At 35.6% G+C, this 14,756-nt stretch overlaps 1 protein-coding gene across 1 annotated transcript in view; it reads right to left on the reverse strand.

Moving 5' to 3' along the window:
• ADGRB3 (adhesion G protein-coupled receptor B3) overlaps positions 1-14,756 on the reverse strand; it is a 492,392-nt gene that overhangs the window by 229,965 nt on the left and 247,671 nt on the right. Inside the window, exons 10-11 of the mRNA XM_068399003.1 lie at positions 11,230-11,298; positions 6,151-6,259 (exon numbers count right to left, since the gene is read on the reverse strand). Coding sequence (XP_068255104.1) covers positions 6,151-6,259; positions 11,230-11,298 — 178 coding nt within the window. The remainder of the gene's footprint in view (positions 1-6,150; positions 6,260-11,229; positions 11,299-14,756) is intronic.

Raw genomic sequence — 14,756 nt, forward strand, 5'->3', positions numbered from 1 at the left:
TTTGTGAAAACATGGAGTATTCTGGAATAACTTGATGGAAAGAGGAGAGAGATCTGAATGGCTGGTTTGGGCCATTCTATGGAATTTGCATTTTCATTTGTCTGACAGGTCTAATTTTCTTTCTATTGGGAGAAAATGTTGGACTTTTACCAGCTGAATTTTTATTAACAACGAGTATCCACTTTAAAATTCACAATACTGTGCTTTAGCACTACACAGACTGAGAACAAGCAGTAATTTCATTACAATTTAATCCTGAGTATATGTCTATGTAATTATTAAAATAGTTATTTCCTGACTGAAAATTTTAGACATTTTATTTACAACTTCGGGCAAGTTAATATTGATGCTGTGGCTTTTTTTCTGTCTTCCTTAACATATTTGAAAAAAGACCCTTTCAAACGTTAAAACCAAAGAATTGGTTTATTTTGGTATATTTTAGGTGAGTACGATATTTATGATATATGAGTCAGAGGATCTCGAGGGCCACATTTAAGATATGCATCACTAACTCTGATACAAAAAAGATAAGCAGACTACACAAATGCCATTAGGATAAGTAAAAGAACCATATAATGTGGAGAGGTTTCTAAACAGCATGAACAGGATCTAAAATTTACAAAACCTAAAAATCTTACCTTGGGAAAAGGTGAATGAACCCACAGTAACAGACAGAAATCTAGCTTGCTCATTTTCTAGGATTCCCAAAGCTCAGCAGGTGTACCATTGTTTGTGTCTTATAGCTAGAGTAAGTACATCTTCCAAAAGCTCCTTTTGTCACTAACTTTTCTACTTACCTCTAGCCAGGACTGGAAAATTTTAAAATACACTCCATAAGCCTACAGGTTTATTTAACCTTTTGGTACAAATTTCATGGATATGAACATGGAATGGAAGATTGAAGGGGGAACAAGAAAGTATGCAAAGACTTGAGACAACGGACACTGTTTTAAAATAATTTTCTCCCCTACGGCAACCCTAGACTGTCTGTGAAGGCAGAAATTAGACTTTGTTCTCTGGCAATATTTTTAAAGCTTATCTATGCATTTCAGTACGAAATCTTAAATGAAAAATTACATGTTAATTACTATACTGGATCAGATTACTCATCAGGGTACCAGTGTCACAGTAGCCATTTTTAAGTAGAGAGATAACAGACTGTTAGTTAGAAGCTCATCTATGCATGGAAGCATGGCTTACACCTCTTAATTTATTTCATATAATATTATAGCTAGCTGCAGCCACCACATAGATTTCTATTTGTTTTTATTTTATTCCTCTTAAGACCTTGGCCTCATGCTCATTCAGAATTAAATGTGTTAATGTATAGTTTAGTTAAGAATCTGTTTTTCCTGTGAGCAAGATTAAACAGAGATGTCAGCTTAGTTTCTCTTTTAATTCACTTTTCAGTTGTGTACATCTAGTCCCTTTTAACTATCTGTTCTCAAATATCTATTCTAATCATTCCAGTTCTCAATCTGTTATTTTTTTAATCATGCAACTCTGAACCTCTCTCTGTTCACAGGTTTTATTTACTCACAAAGTAGCACTCCTCTTGAATCACTCAATCCTAAGCTAGTCACTAGACTGTCTTTATAGCCAGTGGAAGAACTTCCAGAAGGCAACCCATGCCCTTACTTCAGATGTCTGAGATGGTATGAATTGTTCTCCTAAGCAAGTTTCCCTTGACTATAAAGAAAGCTTAGGGCAAACTTTGTGATGCTTAAAGTAAGTAAAATGAATCCCAGCCATATAATCTCAATTGAAAAGAGCATTGCAAGTGATGGCTACCAAAAATTTAAACAAATCTATATTTTCTTTAGACTGCTCTTTTTGCACACTAATGCTGTTTTTTCCTCTGAGCTCTGCTGAAAAGTGACCATGGGTTTTTACTGAATTCTTTTAGATTCCTACATTATGTATGGTTTTAACTACTCCCTCTTATATGCTCTGTCAACACTGAATTTAATCTGCCAGTGGATATCCCCTTCTTTTCATTTTGCTATTCCCCATGGAGATCTTCAGTTTTTCCTGGCTTCGACTAGTCTAAATAACTTTGTGATATCTGCATATTTTTGAACATTACTGATCACTCAAACATCAGTATTCATAAAATTAACATTAACAAAAAGTGGCTTTTCTCATGCTGAAAATTCTGTTTATTTTCTGTCAGTTCCAAATAACATCCACGACAACACACTGCACTTCAAGATTTTATGGTGTTATCATTAATATCTTCTAAGAGCTGTAAGCTGTTTTTTGACAAGAGAGTCTCCTTTAACCATTTTTTGGTGGCTGCTCTTAAGGAAATGTATTTCACAACAGAGGGAAAATTTTCCTTTACAAAAGAATCCTAATCTGCCATAGAAATATGTATCTCCTAATACTGCTCCCTATTTCCAGTTCCACATTCCACCTATACCTTTAAAGACAGCTATGCTTATGGCCCTCCAATCTTCCAGTCTAGCAATTTTTTTTTAAATTAAAGGATGAATATCTCTTTATAGCAGTTCAGCCACCTTTTAGTACATTTCTTCAGAACTCTTAATGGTTTACTGTGATGGGACCCCAAATTGGCCAAAGCCCTGAGGTGGATTTGCTGAAGCCTTTAGCTCTCAAAAAAAGTTCAAAAGGCTGTTAAAAGCCAAGATTAATTCTTTGATCTAAAATCAGGAACTCATCTTTTAAAACAGAGAGAACTGAAAGCAAGTGGTTAACACCAAATGGTAATACAGTTTAAAAGCTTTTCTCCCACTGCATGCTGTATCCTTGCATGGTCTGTGCTTTCAGCTAATTCAGGGACTCTGAGTGGTAGCAAGAGCTCCTGTTTTTTCACACTATTCTTTTCCTGTGCCTGCTCAGCTGGTCCTGAGGAGGAGGAGGAGGTGCAGGAGGAGGAGGAGGAAGAAGAGAAGGAGCAGGATGAGGAAGGAGGTTTCCACCTCCTATCAGAGGCTTGTATTTCACCTAATTGTTTCTTAAAGGAATATAATATAGAACAAATAAAACAAATACCATCTGTCCCTGCCATGCATGATCAAAGCAAATAGTTGCTTTTATATTTGCTAAGTTTTTCATATCATATTCTCTATCCTTGAGAGTAGAGCTAAGAGGAGATGGGCCTTGCTCAATGCATTTGATTTGACAACTCAAATGCATTTGATTTGAGTGAGTTGCCTAAATAAAACCCAAAGCACAGATATTGGATCATCTGGGTTTGGAACCAGTCTCTGATGTTTCGTTCAGAAGCAATGAAAAACTGGAGTTAAAAGCCACCACACTGAATAGTTTAACAGTGGCATGGCAACTGTCCTTATGGACCTTCTTAGCTATTTCCAAATGTATAATAATGTGGCTTGGTATAGCCTACCATATAGTCAAGGTAATTTCATCACTTCCCATGAGCCATGAACTGAGAATGTGCAATGGATGGTCATTACAGCATGTCTGTTGTGTAGTAACTTGTTAAGCCACTGTTTCTTGCATCTGTGTCTTGAAAGAAAGAGAAAATAAAATTCCGTCTGCAGAGGATCGCAGAAGATTAGCATATCCGCCAAACACAATTGGATGTTCAAATTGTATATGGACCACTATAGTGCCATCACTTCTATTTAATTAGAAATTCACTTGTAAACTGAAATTAGCAGAAGGAATCCAAGAACTCAGTGCAATACTGTGAAATTTGCTACAGAACTGCTTTTTTTTTTCTGACAAGAAGCAGCAATTCTTCTTTAGTATTGAATCCTTTCTCTCATATATCTGAACTGTAAAGTGATTCTAAAATGAAAATATGGCAAAAGGCATTTAAAATATCTGAAGGTGCTGAGGGAATATTTTATGGTAAATAACTACGGAATAAGTATTGGATAGTCCTTTTTGAAGATGAATATATAAAAGTTGGGCCTCCTTTCTGCACATATATGCTTCCTGCCTGGAATGTGTTTGCTGACTTAAATGACAAGAATGTTATTTCAAATTACAAACGAGACCTCACACATTTTTACACTCTTGTTGGTACAGCAGAATTAATGCTAAGACAAGACAACAACAACTGCATAGTTCATTCCTCTCAGTTGAGATCAACATGAACGTTCCCTAAGTTCCAAGTACCTAGCCAGTCAGACACAGTCACACCAACCCCCTGAGGATAACTACACTAAAAGCAAATTATTCCAGACACATTCCTTCCTTGTTCATGAAAATAAGAAATTACTCCTTGCTGATAATAATCTTCAATGCCCATCTCACCACGTCACCTGAGTGCAATCATTCTGGTCAATGAGTTGCACAGCAGTGACCCTGTCCTTTTTTGACGGTTGACCGAGCAAAGAGAGGATAAACTCATGCCGGTATGTCAAGGCACAGAGCTAGGTAGTCAGAACAAACCTATACATTCATTTTACTTTTCTCAGTTTCTTTCTATTCCTCTGACCATTATATAGTTAAGAACAGACCTACTCCTGAGTGCCTAAAAATATATGTGTGAAGAAAAGGATGATCAAAAGAAAAACTGTTAAGATTATGCAGTTATCTAGACTAGCCAGTACACAGCATGGTTTCTGATTCAATTGGAAAGTTGTTGCTGTTTCCTATTTGAAGCCATGAATATATAGAGACACAGGTTATTTGAATGTGTCTTCTTAAAACATTTTCCAGTGTTTTTTTCACATTTTTTTCAGAGGACAAACAGATCAGAATGCAGTACAACATGCCAAGGAGCACGAGCTGTGCTCTTTAAATAAGCTCATCTTTTTATTTTGTCATAAAAGTGTCATGGAACAAGCATTTCAAGAAAGATACTGTCTTTTCTTTATAAATTTGTGCAGGGTCTGGCACAATGAAGGACTGACAACTGGAAGAAGCTTTAAGTGGTACTACAGTGCAAACAGTAAACAAATAATAAATCACTGTTTAAAAGCTGAAGTTCCCCATACTAACTACTGAAATGTTTTAAACATTTTAAGACTGCTAGAGCTCTTTTCAGTGAGTTCTTTGACACATTTCCAACACAAGGCTGTGCTTACAGGGCTAGCATTTACAGTCCTGTCAATCTAAATATGAACGGGACAACAATAATGAATATTTCTTATTACACAGCAAGTTAGATTTTCAATAGTGACATTCTAACAATTTCCCTGCTTTATTCTGCCAACTAATTTCTAAATGATTTTCTAAGTAATTCTAATGACTTGCTGAAGAACTGACTGACATATAGATGCAGGACTGTTAACTGAAAACCTGAAAGAATGTATTGACACCAGAAGTTTTGCTATCAGACAAACACATATTTTGAGTTGGTTCATTACATACAACTACCTAATAATTTCCCGGCGTTAAAAAAGTGCAGCTATAGAAAGTTAAATGAATAAGGAAGATATTAAGCAAAGACAAAATGCTTAGAAAATACCTTTTCAAACTAATTTTTTTGGTTGAATTTTTAATAAAATGTGATATTGCACAGGCATTTATCGCTACTAATAAGTGGCATTAAGTTGCCAAGAGTCTTCACATTTGATGTTTGCTATTATTCAGTTATATTGCCTGGCGACTTTCCAGTGCTGAAAACAAAGTTTGAAAAATAAATCTGAATAAAATTTTGAAACTGTCACACACAGAAAAAAATTATGTAAGAAACCATAGGCGGCAACTAATAGATTTTTTTTTAATTATTGCTTATCTGTCTATGCTGATTATTATCACACTATAACATGTGCAAAGAGTGTTCTTTGGGAGAATAGAATATTAAAAGAGAAAATGTCAACAAAATTAACATTTCTCAAGCTATTAAGTATATCATTGTTATCTTAATTAACACGATTTTCTAAATTACCATTTGAAACACTATACATCCTGGAAATGCTCTAACATATACCTACAGTTCACAGTATTCTGATGAGTATTTTCTGAATTTTATTTAGATTCTGAAACTTTGCATTTAGATCTTGAGATATGATTATGGAGAAGTCCAATGTGTAAGGCATAATGACTGTGTTAAACCAGAGAGGAGATAACCAAGCAACAGAAATAATCTGGAGGAGGAGGACCAGCCCAATCTGGACTGTGATAGAAGCAGCAACTCTATAGTACATACTTGCAATTTCTGATTTTCAATAGGTCATAAATTTGATAGAAGAAATTCCTATTTCTTACCTACATTTCCAGTCATTAGGTATGAATTCTGGAAGTCCATCATTCCCATTCCAACAATGTGTATAAAATCTTCAATCACCTGCATTAGCTCCACTGAGCCCTGATAGATCTAACAAAGGAAGGTCAGACATGACATTAACTATAATACCAAAATCTACAGCAGCAAATTCAAATAAAATCTAAATGCCATCAAATGAAATGTGAGACTTAACAGTCAAACTGCTCTTACCATGCTTCAATACTGAACATTTTCTGTCACTGTAAAACAACCATTTTGTCATTAGATCCTCATGTGAACAGACACTACTTCCTATAAAGCTACATGAAATCAGCTTCGTACTGAACCTGTGGGATGTTTGCTCTAAGTCACTGCACTTATAAAAAAAAATTTTACTGGCCATTGCTTTCACTAATGGCTAAAGCATTTCATATTCCAGATTAATTCTAATTAAAATATTCTTTCTTCTTCTGGAAGATATTTTCAATCACTCAGAAATATTGACACAGACAGCTGAATGCAAATCTTACCATGGCCTCTCCAGCATTTTAAACCTCTGTTGCTTTAACCAATATTTAAGTAATATAAATTGTTACTGGTAATACTATTTTCATTGCTGATGTGGAGTAGTGGAATCATAGAATAGCTGAGGATGGAAGGGGCCCCTGGAGATCATCTTGTTCAATACCCTGCTCAGAGCAAGATCAGCTCTAGCAGGTTGTCCAGGACCACATCCAGCTGGATTTTGAACATCTCCCAGGATGAAGACCCCAAAGCCTGTCTGCGCAACATGTTCTAGCATTCAATCACTCTCACAGTGAAAAGGTTTTTCTTGTATTTAAATGGAATTTGCTGTATTTTAATTTTTGCCCCTTGCTTCTTGTTCTGTCACTGGACTTGACTGAGAAGAGTTTCGTTCAGTCTTCTTTACTCCCTGCTCCCCCTGCCCCCCCTCTCCCCCCCGGAATTTTTAACATTGAGAGGATCCCCACAGAGCTTTCTCTTTTCCAAGCAAAATAGTGTCAGCTCTTTCAGCTTCTCCTTGCACATCAGATGCTTCAGTCCCCTAAATATCTTCATGGCTTTTCACTGGGCTCATTCCATTATGTCCATGTCTTGTACTGGGGAGCCCAAAACTGGACACAATAAAATAAAATAAATTGCAGTAGCCTTTGTATTGCTAATGCAACCTCTGAATATGACTTTCAAAATGGTAAAGACTAGTACATTTCCAAGAAATAGAATTTATTTGCAAAGCTGTAAGCTACTATGATCACAAAAACATGAAAAATTGTTATATTCAACAATAACGATACATCATCAAAACTGCATTAAAGGTCGAAACAGTTATTAATAAGCTTAAAAATTCTGCTCATATAACATACATAAAACATAATTTTTGTTTGTTATGGCCTGTTATGAACAGCACAATTTTCAGTAATACAGTATTTTGCAATAGAAAAATAATGGAAGACCTATTCATGGTGCCTTTTTCTTCATATCAGTGAGATGTCCAAATTTCACTTTATGAGCAACATTCAACCCATTCTTTCCACTACCAGCACTACAGACTCTAAAAAACGCTTACAGAGACTACAAATTCCATCATGCTGCTCTCCATCTTCATCTTGCTTTATCTGTCTAGATCCATAGCCGCTCAGTTCAGGATAGAGAATTTCAAAATTATGTGCTCTGTTCTCTACATGATTTTTTTTTTAATAAAAGGTAGGGCAGCAATACCATTTTTATGTAGACTTTCTCATGACATTTATGATCCTAACAGGTTGCAAATGCTGCTTCAGGTGAAGGAGACAACTTCCATTTTCCTAACAATGAGTTACTGAGGTAGAAAATGTGGTTTTTGTATCCACCTCTTTCATAGCACACACAGTCGCAGGTTAAGTACTAAGGATAAATTTTAGTGAAAAGATTTTTTCACCCTAGTTCTTGCACATAAAATTTTATAGTAATAACTTCAGCAGAAACTGTTGAACAGTCAGTGTTATAGAGGTACTCTTCATTTTTATATATCTGAAGTACTGGTTAATCAATAGGATGCCAGCAGATGGTGATGAAAAATATGCAGAATAACTCCTGTGTTTTGAAATACCGGTATAAACTTATGGACTTGAAGTGGCTTCCTGTGTGCAGTGCTTTACGTTGGCTCTTAACAAAAGGCAAGTATTAAAGTGAGTGCTGCCTATCTGAATGCTATACAACCTGTAATTAATGGTATCAACTGCTGGCATTTAATCTAGAAAAAAGGATGTGCTGAGGCATTGCAGCTGTATACTTGATAGAAAGTCAGCCATTTGCTGACAGTGAGTAAGAGTTTCTTTCCAGCAAAGAATACAGAAAACAACCTAATAGATCTTTGCTAACAGTAGCTGTGGAGTTCAAGAAAACCATGCAAGGTAGAAAAAAAGTTGGTTAGACTGCCCCTTGTTTTGCAATGTTCCATCACCAAAAAAAAGTCAGATGAGTGGCTGAACCAGAAACTGAATCACCTTTACTCTTTTTTAATGAGTCAATAGTGTTTGCATTAGATTGCATTCACAGCACATAATGACTTGTGCACATTCTTTTCAAGTTCAATTCCTATCTTGATTTTGACATAAAAACTAAAAAAGTCTTTGCACAGGACGTAGTAGTTTCAAATAATGTTGTTTCTGTTTTAAAATCCAACTCTATTTAAGCATAACATTTCAGTGTTTTATCCAAAATATGATAGAAAACAATATTTTGTATAGGAAACCTTTTTTTTTTCAATTTTGAAGGAAAAAAAGAATCTTAGGAATACTTCAGAGTCCAGCTTCCTAGCTGGTATGAAGAACTACTTGCTTCAATAGTTTCTTTGAGATGGCTTGTGTAATTGCCCAAGAGCAGTAACAAGACCAGTGGTGTGGTTTCCTCAGGTGCCATAGCTCAGGAGTCTAAGATTTAGTGAATTCCCCAGTTTTGTCACCAGGCAGCTATGGCCCCGTGACTCCTGCGTTCAGCTCATCTTGGTGCTTGCTTGGGTTCTTGCCTGCCTACCAGTGCTGTACTCAGGTCTACAAGACAATGAATTACCAAGCAGAGAGAAGGAGCTACAGAAAAGTAAAAATAACTTGTCTTCTCTCCCTTTTTCAACACCACTTCTTCTGCCAGCAGCAATGAGGGGAGAGAACTGGAAATTTGTTGTTCCCTCTTTAACCTCCATGTTCTCACCATTTCCTCTTAGGTGCTGTCATCCCCTGATCTTCATGGGACAGATGGTGGACATGGCATGGGTAAGCAGGCAGGGTGGAGGTAGAAGACGACAAGGCTGATAACATAAGGAGTGGAATCCTGTCTGTTCATTAGTGGGGTTAAAACAGTTGCTTAATATTGGTTCCTTAATCTTGGTGCTGTTTATGGAAACTGCCCACATGCATGTGATTTTTCATCTTCCATCCACCACCACTAAAGAAAATGACACACTTTGTCTATTTTTGTAGCTAACTCTTACACAGAGGAACAGAAAAACAACAAAAGAAAAATACAGTTGCTGGCTAAATTACAATGGATCAGCTGCAGCATCATATGTCTACTGTAAGGTTTGAATTGGTAGTGAAAAGTCCTGACCTTCCTTTTCTTAGTCACATTATAAAGATGAACTTACAAAAATGAAGTTAAATAGCTTCAAAGACCTTCAAACACCTAGTGATTTACCAAGAACCACATTAAAAGTGAACAAATTATAAATATCTATATAACACTGTGGCAATGACCATACAAGAGCAGACCAAAGATCCATGTAAGCTGTTTTCTTGCCTTTGACAGTGGCAGATAACAGATGTCTAAGGAATAGCATAAAGGAGCATGCACATAGCTATATTTCTTTTGGAATTCTTGCCCAGCCTTTAATACTTTCTTTCCAAAGGACTTCCTTAAGCGAAAATGAGATCTTTCCATGAACAGCCCTATACTGAGTTCTCTTTCATTAGTCTATTTACTTTTTTAACTCGTGTACTTTCAGTGGCAAGAAGTTCTGCAACCTGACTTTCTGTAGAAAAAGTATCTCCTAGTATTAATTCCGAATCTCCTACTATTTGATGTCCTTTAGATATTTTACAAGAAGCACGAGTTCATGGATTAATCATTCCCACATCACATTCTCCAATCCACTCCTGATTTTAAAAGCTTCTGTTGCATAAGAGCAGTTGACTTTTTTTCCATACTGAAATATCTGTTTTGTTTAATCATTCTTCATATAGAAATGTTTCCCTGCCTTGACTACCTCCATAATTTTTCCTCTGTACATAATTATCTTTTCAATCCATTGTCACTGTTATTTTTGTAGTCGAACAAATTTGATAGTTCTATGGTCATGTTCATGAGCATAAATATTAACATTTTCCTATAATGTTCTGGTATAAGCATGTAGGAAATACTTATATCCAAGGAAAAAAAAAAGGTTTTGATTTGAATTTTTAAACTATTTTGTTATGAGTTAACAACTTTTATTAGAATTTACTATTTTATAAAGTGCTATCATAATATCTAACTTAGTTTCGAAATTTGTCAGACTTAAGGATCACAGCTGTTCTCCTAAATATAACTTTTTAAAAAAGGTCTACTGTTTAAATTTCTGTAAGTTCTTTGGTGGTGGTGTGTCAGTTCTTTAGGTGAGTTCTGATGTGTTCTGTTTAATAAAAGCAGCACTGCAGCTAGCCTTCAGTAGTATTTTTCAGCTTTTGTATGTACTTCATTATAACATCAAAAGGAAAGACACAATGAATAATTCTATAAAATGTAATGGAAATCTGTTCATCAAGAGAAGTGCCATATATTCTTAATATAATTTTAATCTGAGGAATTAGCCAGTGGGTTCTGGAATTACTCCTTTTGAAAAAGATCAGTTATTTCCAATATATCATCTCACTTAGGATTTTCTTTCACCTACAGTAGAGTGTATGTGTAACATGATTTTTGAAACCATACATTCCACTTTATCATGACTTACTGAAATAATGTGTGGCTTCTGATACAGTAAATGTCACAATACACATAGTTTCCATTTTTTTATATATTGATGAGTTACAAAATGCAAATCTTACCTGTTGTGCATCTTCCCATTTCTCTTTGTTTTCTTCATCTAAGAGGTTACTAATGATTTGAAAGAAGTTCTGAAAAATCAATTAAATAAAAGACAAAGTAAAATGACTTTCAATGACATAAACAGTCATATCCTTAAGTTGACACTAAGAAAGTTTTCCTTTCTCTATTACAGATTGTTAATTGTTCATTTCTGGCCATACAATCAGGTTCCATACTACTACTTTGTATAAAATAAGAATTGTTCTAAACTTGTTAAGCTTCTAAATGTGACGGTGTTCTATTTTCAAATTGCTCTCATTCCAGAAACTAGATAACTATATATTTTGCAAATAAACAAAGTACACTAAGAAAACCCTAGGCCCAGGGTCACTAGTTTCTATTCAAAACATGAAAATGATCCTTAATGACCATAAATAGTGCATACAATGGTATTTCATTGATAAATGCTGTGTGAAACCAGGTGCAACTTTTTAAAAAGTTACATTTGCCTCTGTCCTTTTAGTAATTTCAACAGAAAAGGAATAATTAATTTCTGTTTCTTTGACCTTAAACTATTTATTTCTTCATCTGATTCTCCTATTCATTTAACTATAAGGAAAAAACAAATAAAAGCCAGGGCATTTAGCTTTTAAATCACACATTTTAAAAATCACTTTCTTTCAAGTGTTTGTGGAGAACTTTCTTTTCTAATTTTGTCTGCTCTCTCTATCGATTTGTATTCCCAAATTCCCCATCTTTGAAAGGTAAGAATTTGTGCAGAGTCCGTTCTTCTCAGCTCTGTATCACTTTTTGTGCAGAATGTCAATTTTGTCTACAGCCTGTCAGTTATAATTTGTCTGTTCCTTCATAAAAGATACATGTAGCTTCCGCTGACCTTATCTGAAGATTGGAATTAAGATCCTCACAACCTCTGAAAAACCTTTCAGTGGAATACCAACCATAGGAGCCTATTGGAATTCGGATTAATGGTCATTCCCTCACTTGCACTTACTTTTTAGACCTTTTTGGGGGATAAATAGGGTTTAAATAAGGTTTAAGTAAAAGAAGTAACTTTAACTCACTATTTAATGATAGTACAAAGCATTCGACTGCACAGTGACTGAAATGAGAGCAGAAACAACTTCCAATCTTAGTGTATCATGGATACTGTGGTTGTGCTTGAAAATACATTAATTTAAAAATATGAGATATTGCAGACATTTTAGGTGCCTCACAACCATATAAGTAAAGCATTGTAGGATACAAAATCAAATGAAACTTGTGAAAACTATTTTTACATTAAAATTATTTTTACATAAAAACATTTTTACCAGTTTAATCTAGTTCTAACACTAACTACTTGACAAGCAAGAGGATCCATGTTTGCTTCGGCATTAGGAAGTCAATTATGCTAATAATAAAAATTGCTTTAACTTGGCAAATTTAATATAGAGGTGACTGACACTTTGGTGAACGTGCACAAAATAATCCTGTACATTAATGAGGGCACAATTCTTCTCTCGCTGAAATTGGTAACAAAATATCCATAAGCTTCAGTAACACAAAACTTCATGAAAAGAAAGGAAATGGCTCAGCGAGCTCCTGTGAAAATGACAAGTATGCACTGGGATGAGATGATGGGGATTAAAGACAGGACATAAAAGAAAAATATTCTTGTGGTTTGATCCAATTTGCAGTGATACAGAAGGGAAATTTCCAGTCAAACTGAAGAGGAGGAAAATGTAGCTACGTATTGCTTATATACCAAGAATACATTTCATATCTTTCAAGTATTCATTAGCAAAATAAAGCATACTGAAAAGAGTTACATTTACTATTCATTACAAAGGTTTTGGCAGTTTAACCAGGTCAGGAAATCATAATTGTGTAAATGCCACTTCAGCTAGGAAAAATGTACAGCTTTATTGGTCCCCCAAGTAAAATAAACTATAATGGCCAAAGCAGTTTCATGGCACTATAACCACATCTAGTCTAGGACATTATGATTTTGGCAAAGAGTTCTACTAGGTAGAGTGAGCCTTAGGGGGACTTTGCCTGAGGAAAACACTTTTTGCATGATACTTCTGCTCTCTTCCAGTGCAATACCGTGGAGATGCAGTAGACAGAAATTTTAGCTAACTTTGTTAGGGTGCCAGCAGTAGTCTAGCTGCAGCAGCATGGAGCTCAGTGTGGGATAATTTATCATACTACGGAGCTGGTTCAAAGCTAGTTTTGCACCACATTGCAGCCACTGATTCCCCTGCAGAAACAGTCTGAGCCTTAATTTCAAATGTATCCATGTCCGTATAACGAGATCTAGCTGAGAGTAGCCTAGATTGCCTGAAAATCACTCAGGAGGTATAAATGTTTCTTGCAGATGATAAATTACATGGTTTTGCTAATAATGTTATGTGTTCATTAAATCTATGTTTATTTTAGTTACATGAAAGCACTAAAATGACCAATAATTAATAGAAATATATGTGAAAAAGCTTATAAATAATCCTAGACTCAAGCACAAACAAAAAATGAGCAATCACTGATTTAATGTGTGCTTTGTATTTGCCTATAAACCATAAATGATGTATATGAACCTAGTGACAAGAATACCTTGCTTGTTGAGATCTTTTTTTTCTCTATTTCTATCCCTGGTTGACGTCATATTTATGGTAGCAGTGGAGGCTGAGATGTATGAAGATTTTTCAGTCAGCAATACCATTGCTTTGTGATTAAACAGAGAGATGATTAAATGGCTTTGCTGTTCCAATAATGAATAGATATGAGATGCACTCCAAAAATGTGACAGGGGAATAGGGGTTAAACAGTCTTTCACCTACTTTGACTATTCTCTTGTTCATGCATTAATGCTGCAAGAAACAACACTGCCCTTTAGTAAAATGATTGACAGGTATGAAGGCTAAATTTTAGAAGCATTATGGATGTGATCTGATGGTATTACTGCAGTAAACACTGGACCTCCTTGTAGAATCAAGTTCCTTCCTTTCATGGCAGGGCTTATGTATAACTGAAGTGGCCACTATAGAAAATGTTGTGACAGCCAGAGCCATATTTTGAAGTCCTTTATTTTTGCCCAGGCTTTTCTGAGGATAATGCCAGCTACAGTCAGGAGTGGACAATTATGTTTTCCTAATTTAATTTCCTTCCTTTCAATCTTTTTCTTCTGTAATATAATGGCTTCAGTTCTCCATTCCAGTCCAAATTCTTTGACCCTCTCTGCAGGAATAAAGCTGTCATAAATCCTTTTATACAGCTAGAGAAGAATCCCTCCCTAGGAGGAATTAATGGATAGCCTTAAGTCACCTCCACTTTTGGACTTCAGCATAGGGAGTGTGTGTGGGGGAGGGGGAAGGTGGGAGGAAAAAGCATTAGCCAATCCTGTTAATCTCCCTGACTGACAGCAATGGTCCCTGTGGCTAATATAAACGGGATTATACTGCTCTAACTTCTTTGGGGAGAAATCTTGTTTCCTGTTGGTCGCTGGATCAGGGGATTGTACAACTCACTTTGCCATCCTCTCCTGAAAGGT

Source organism: Nyctibius grandis, chromosome 1 (assembly GCF_013368605.1).
Source record: "Nyctibius grandis isolate bNycGra1 chromosome 1, bNycGra1.pri, whole genome shotgun sequence".
In the NCBI taxonomy this organism is placed as follows: Eukaryota; Metazoa; Chordata; class Aves; order Nyctibiiformes; family Nyctibiidae; genus Nyctibius; species Nyctibius grandis.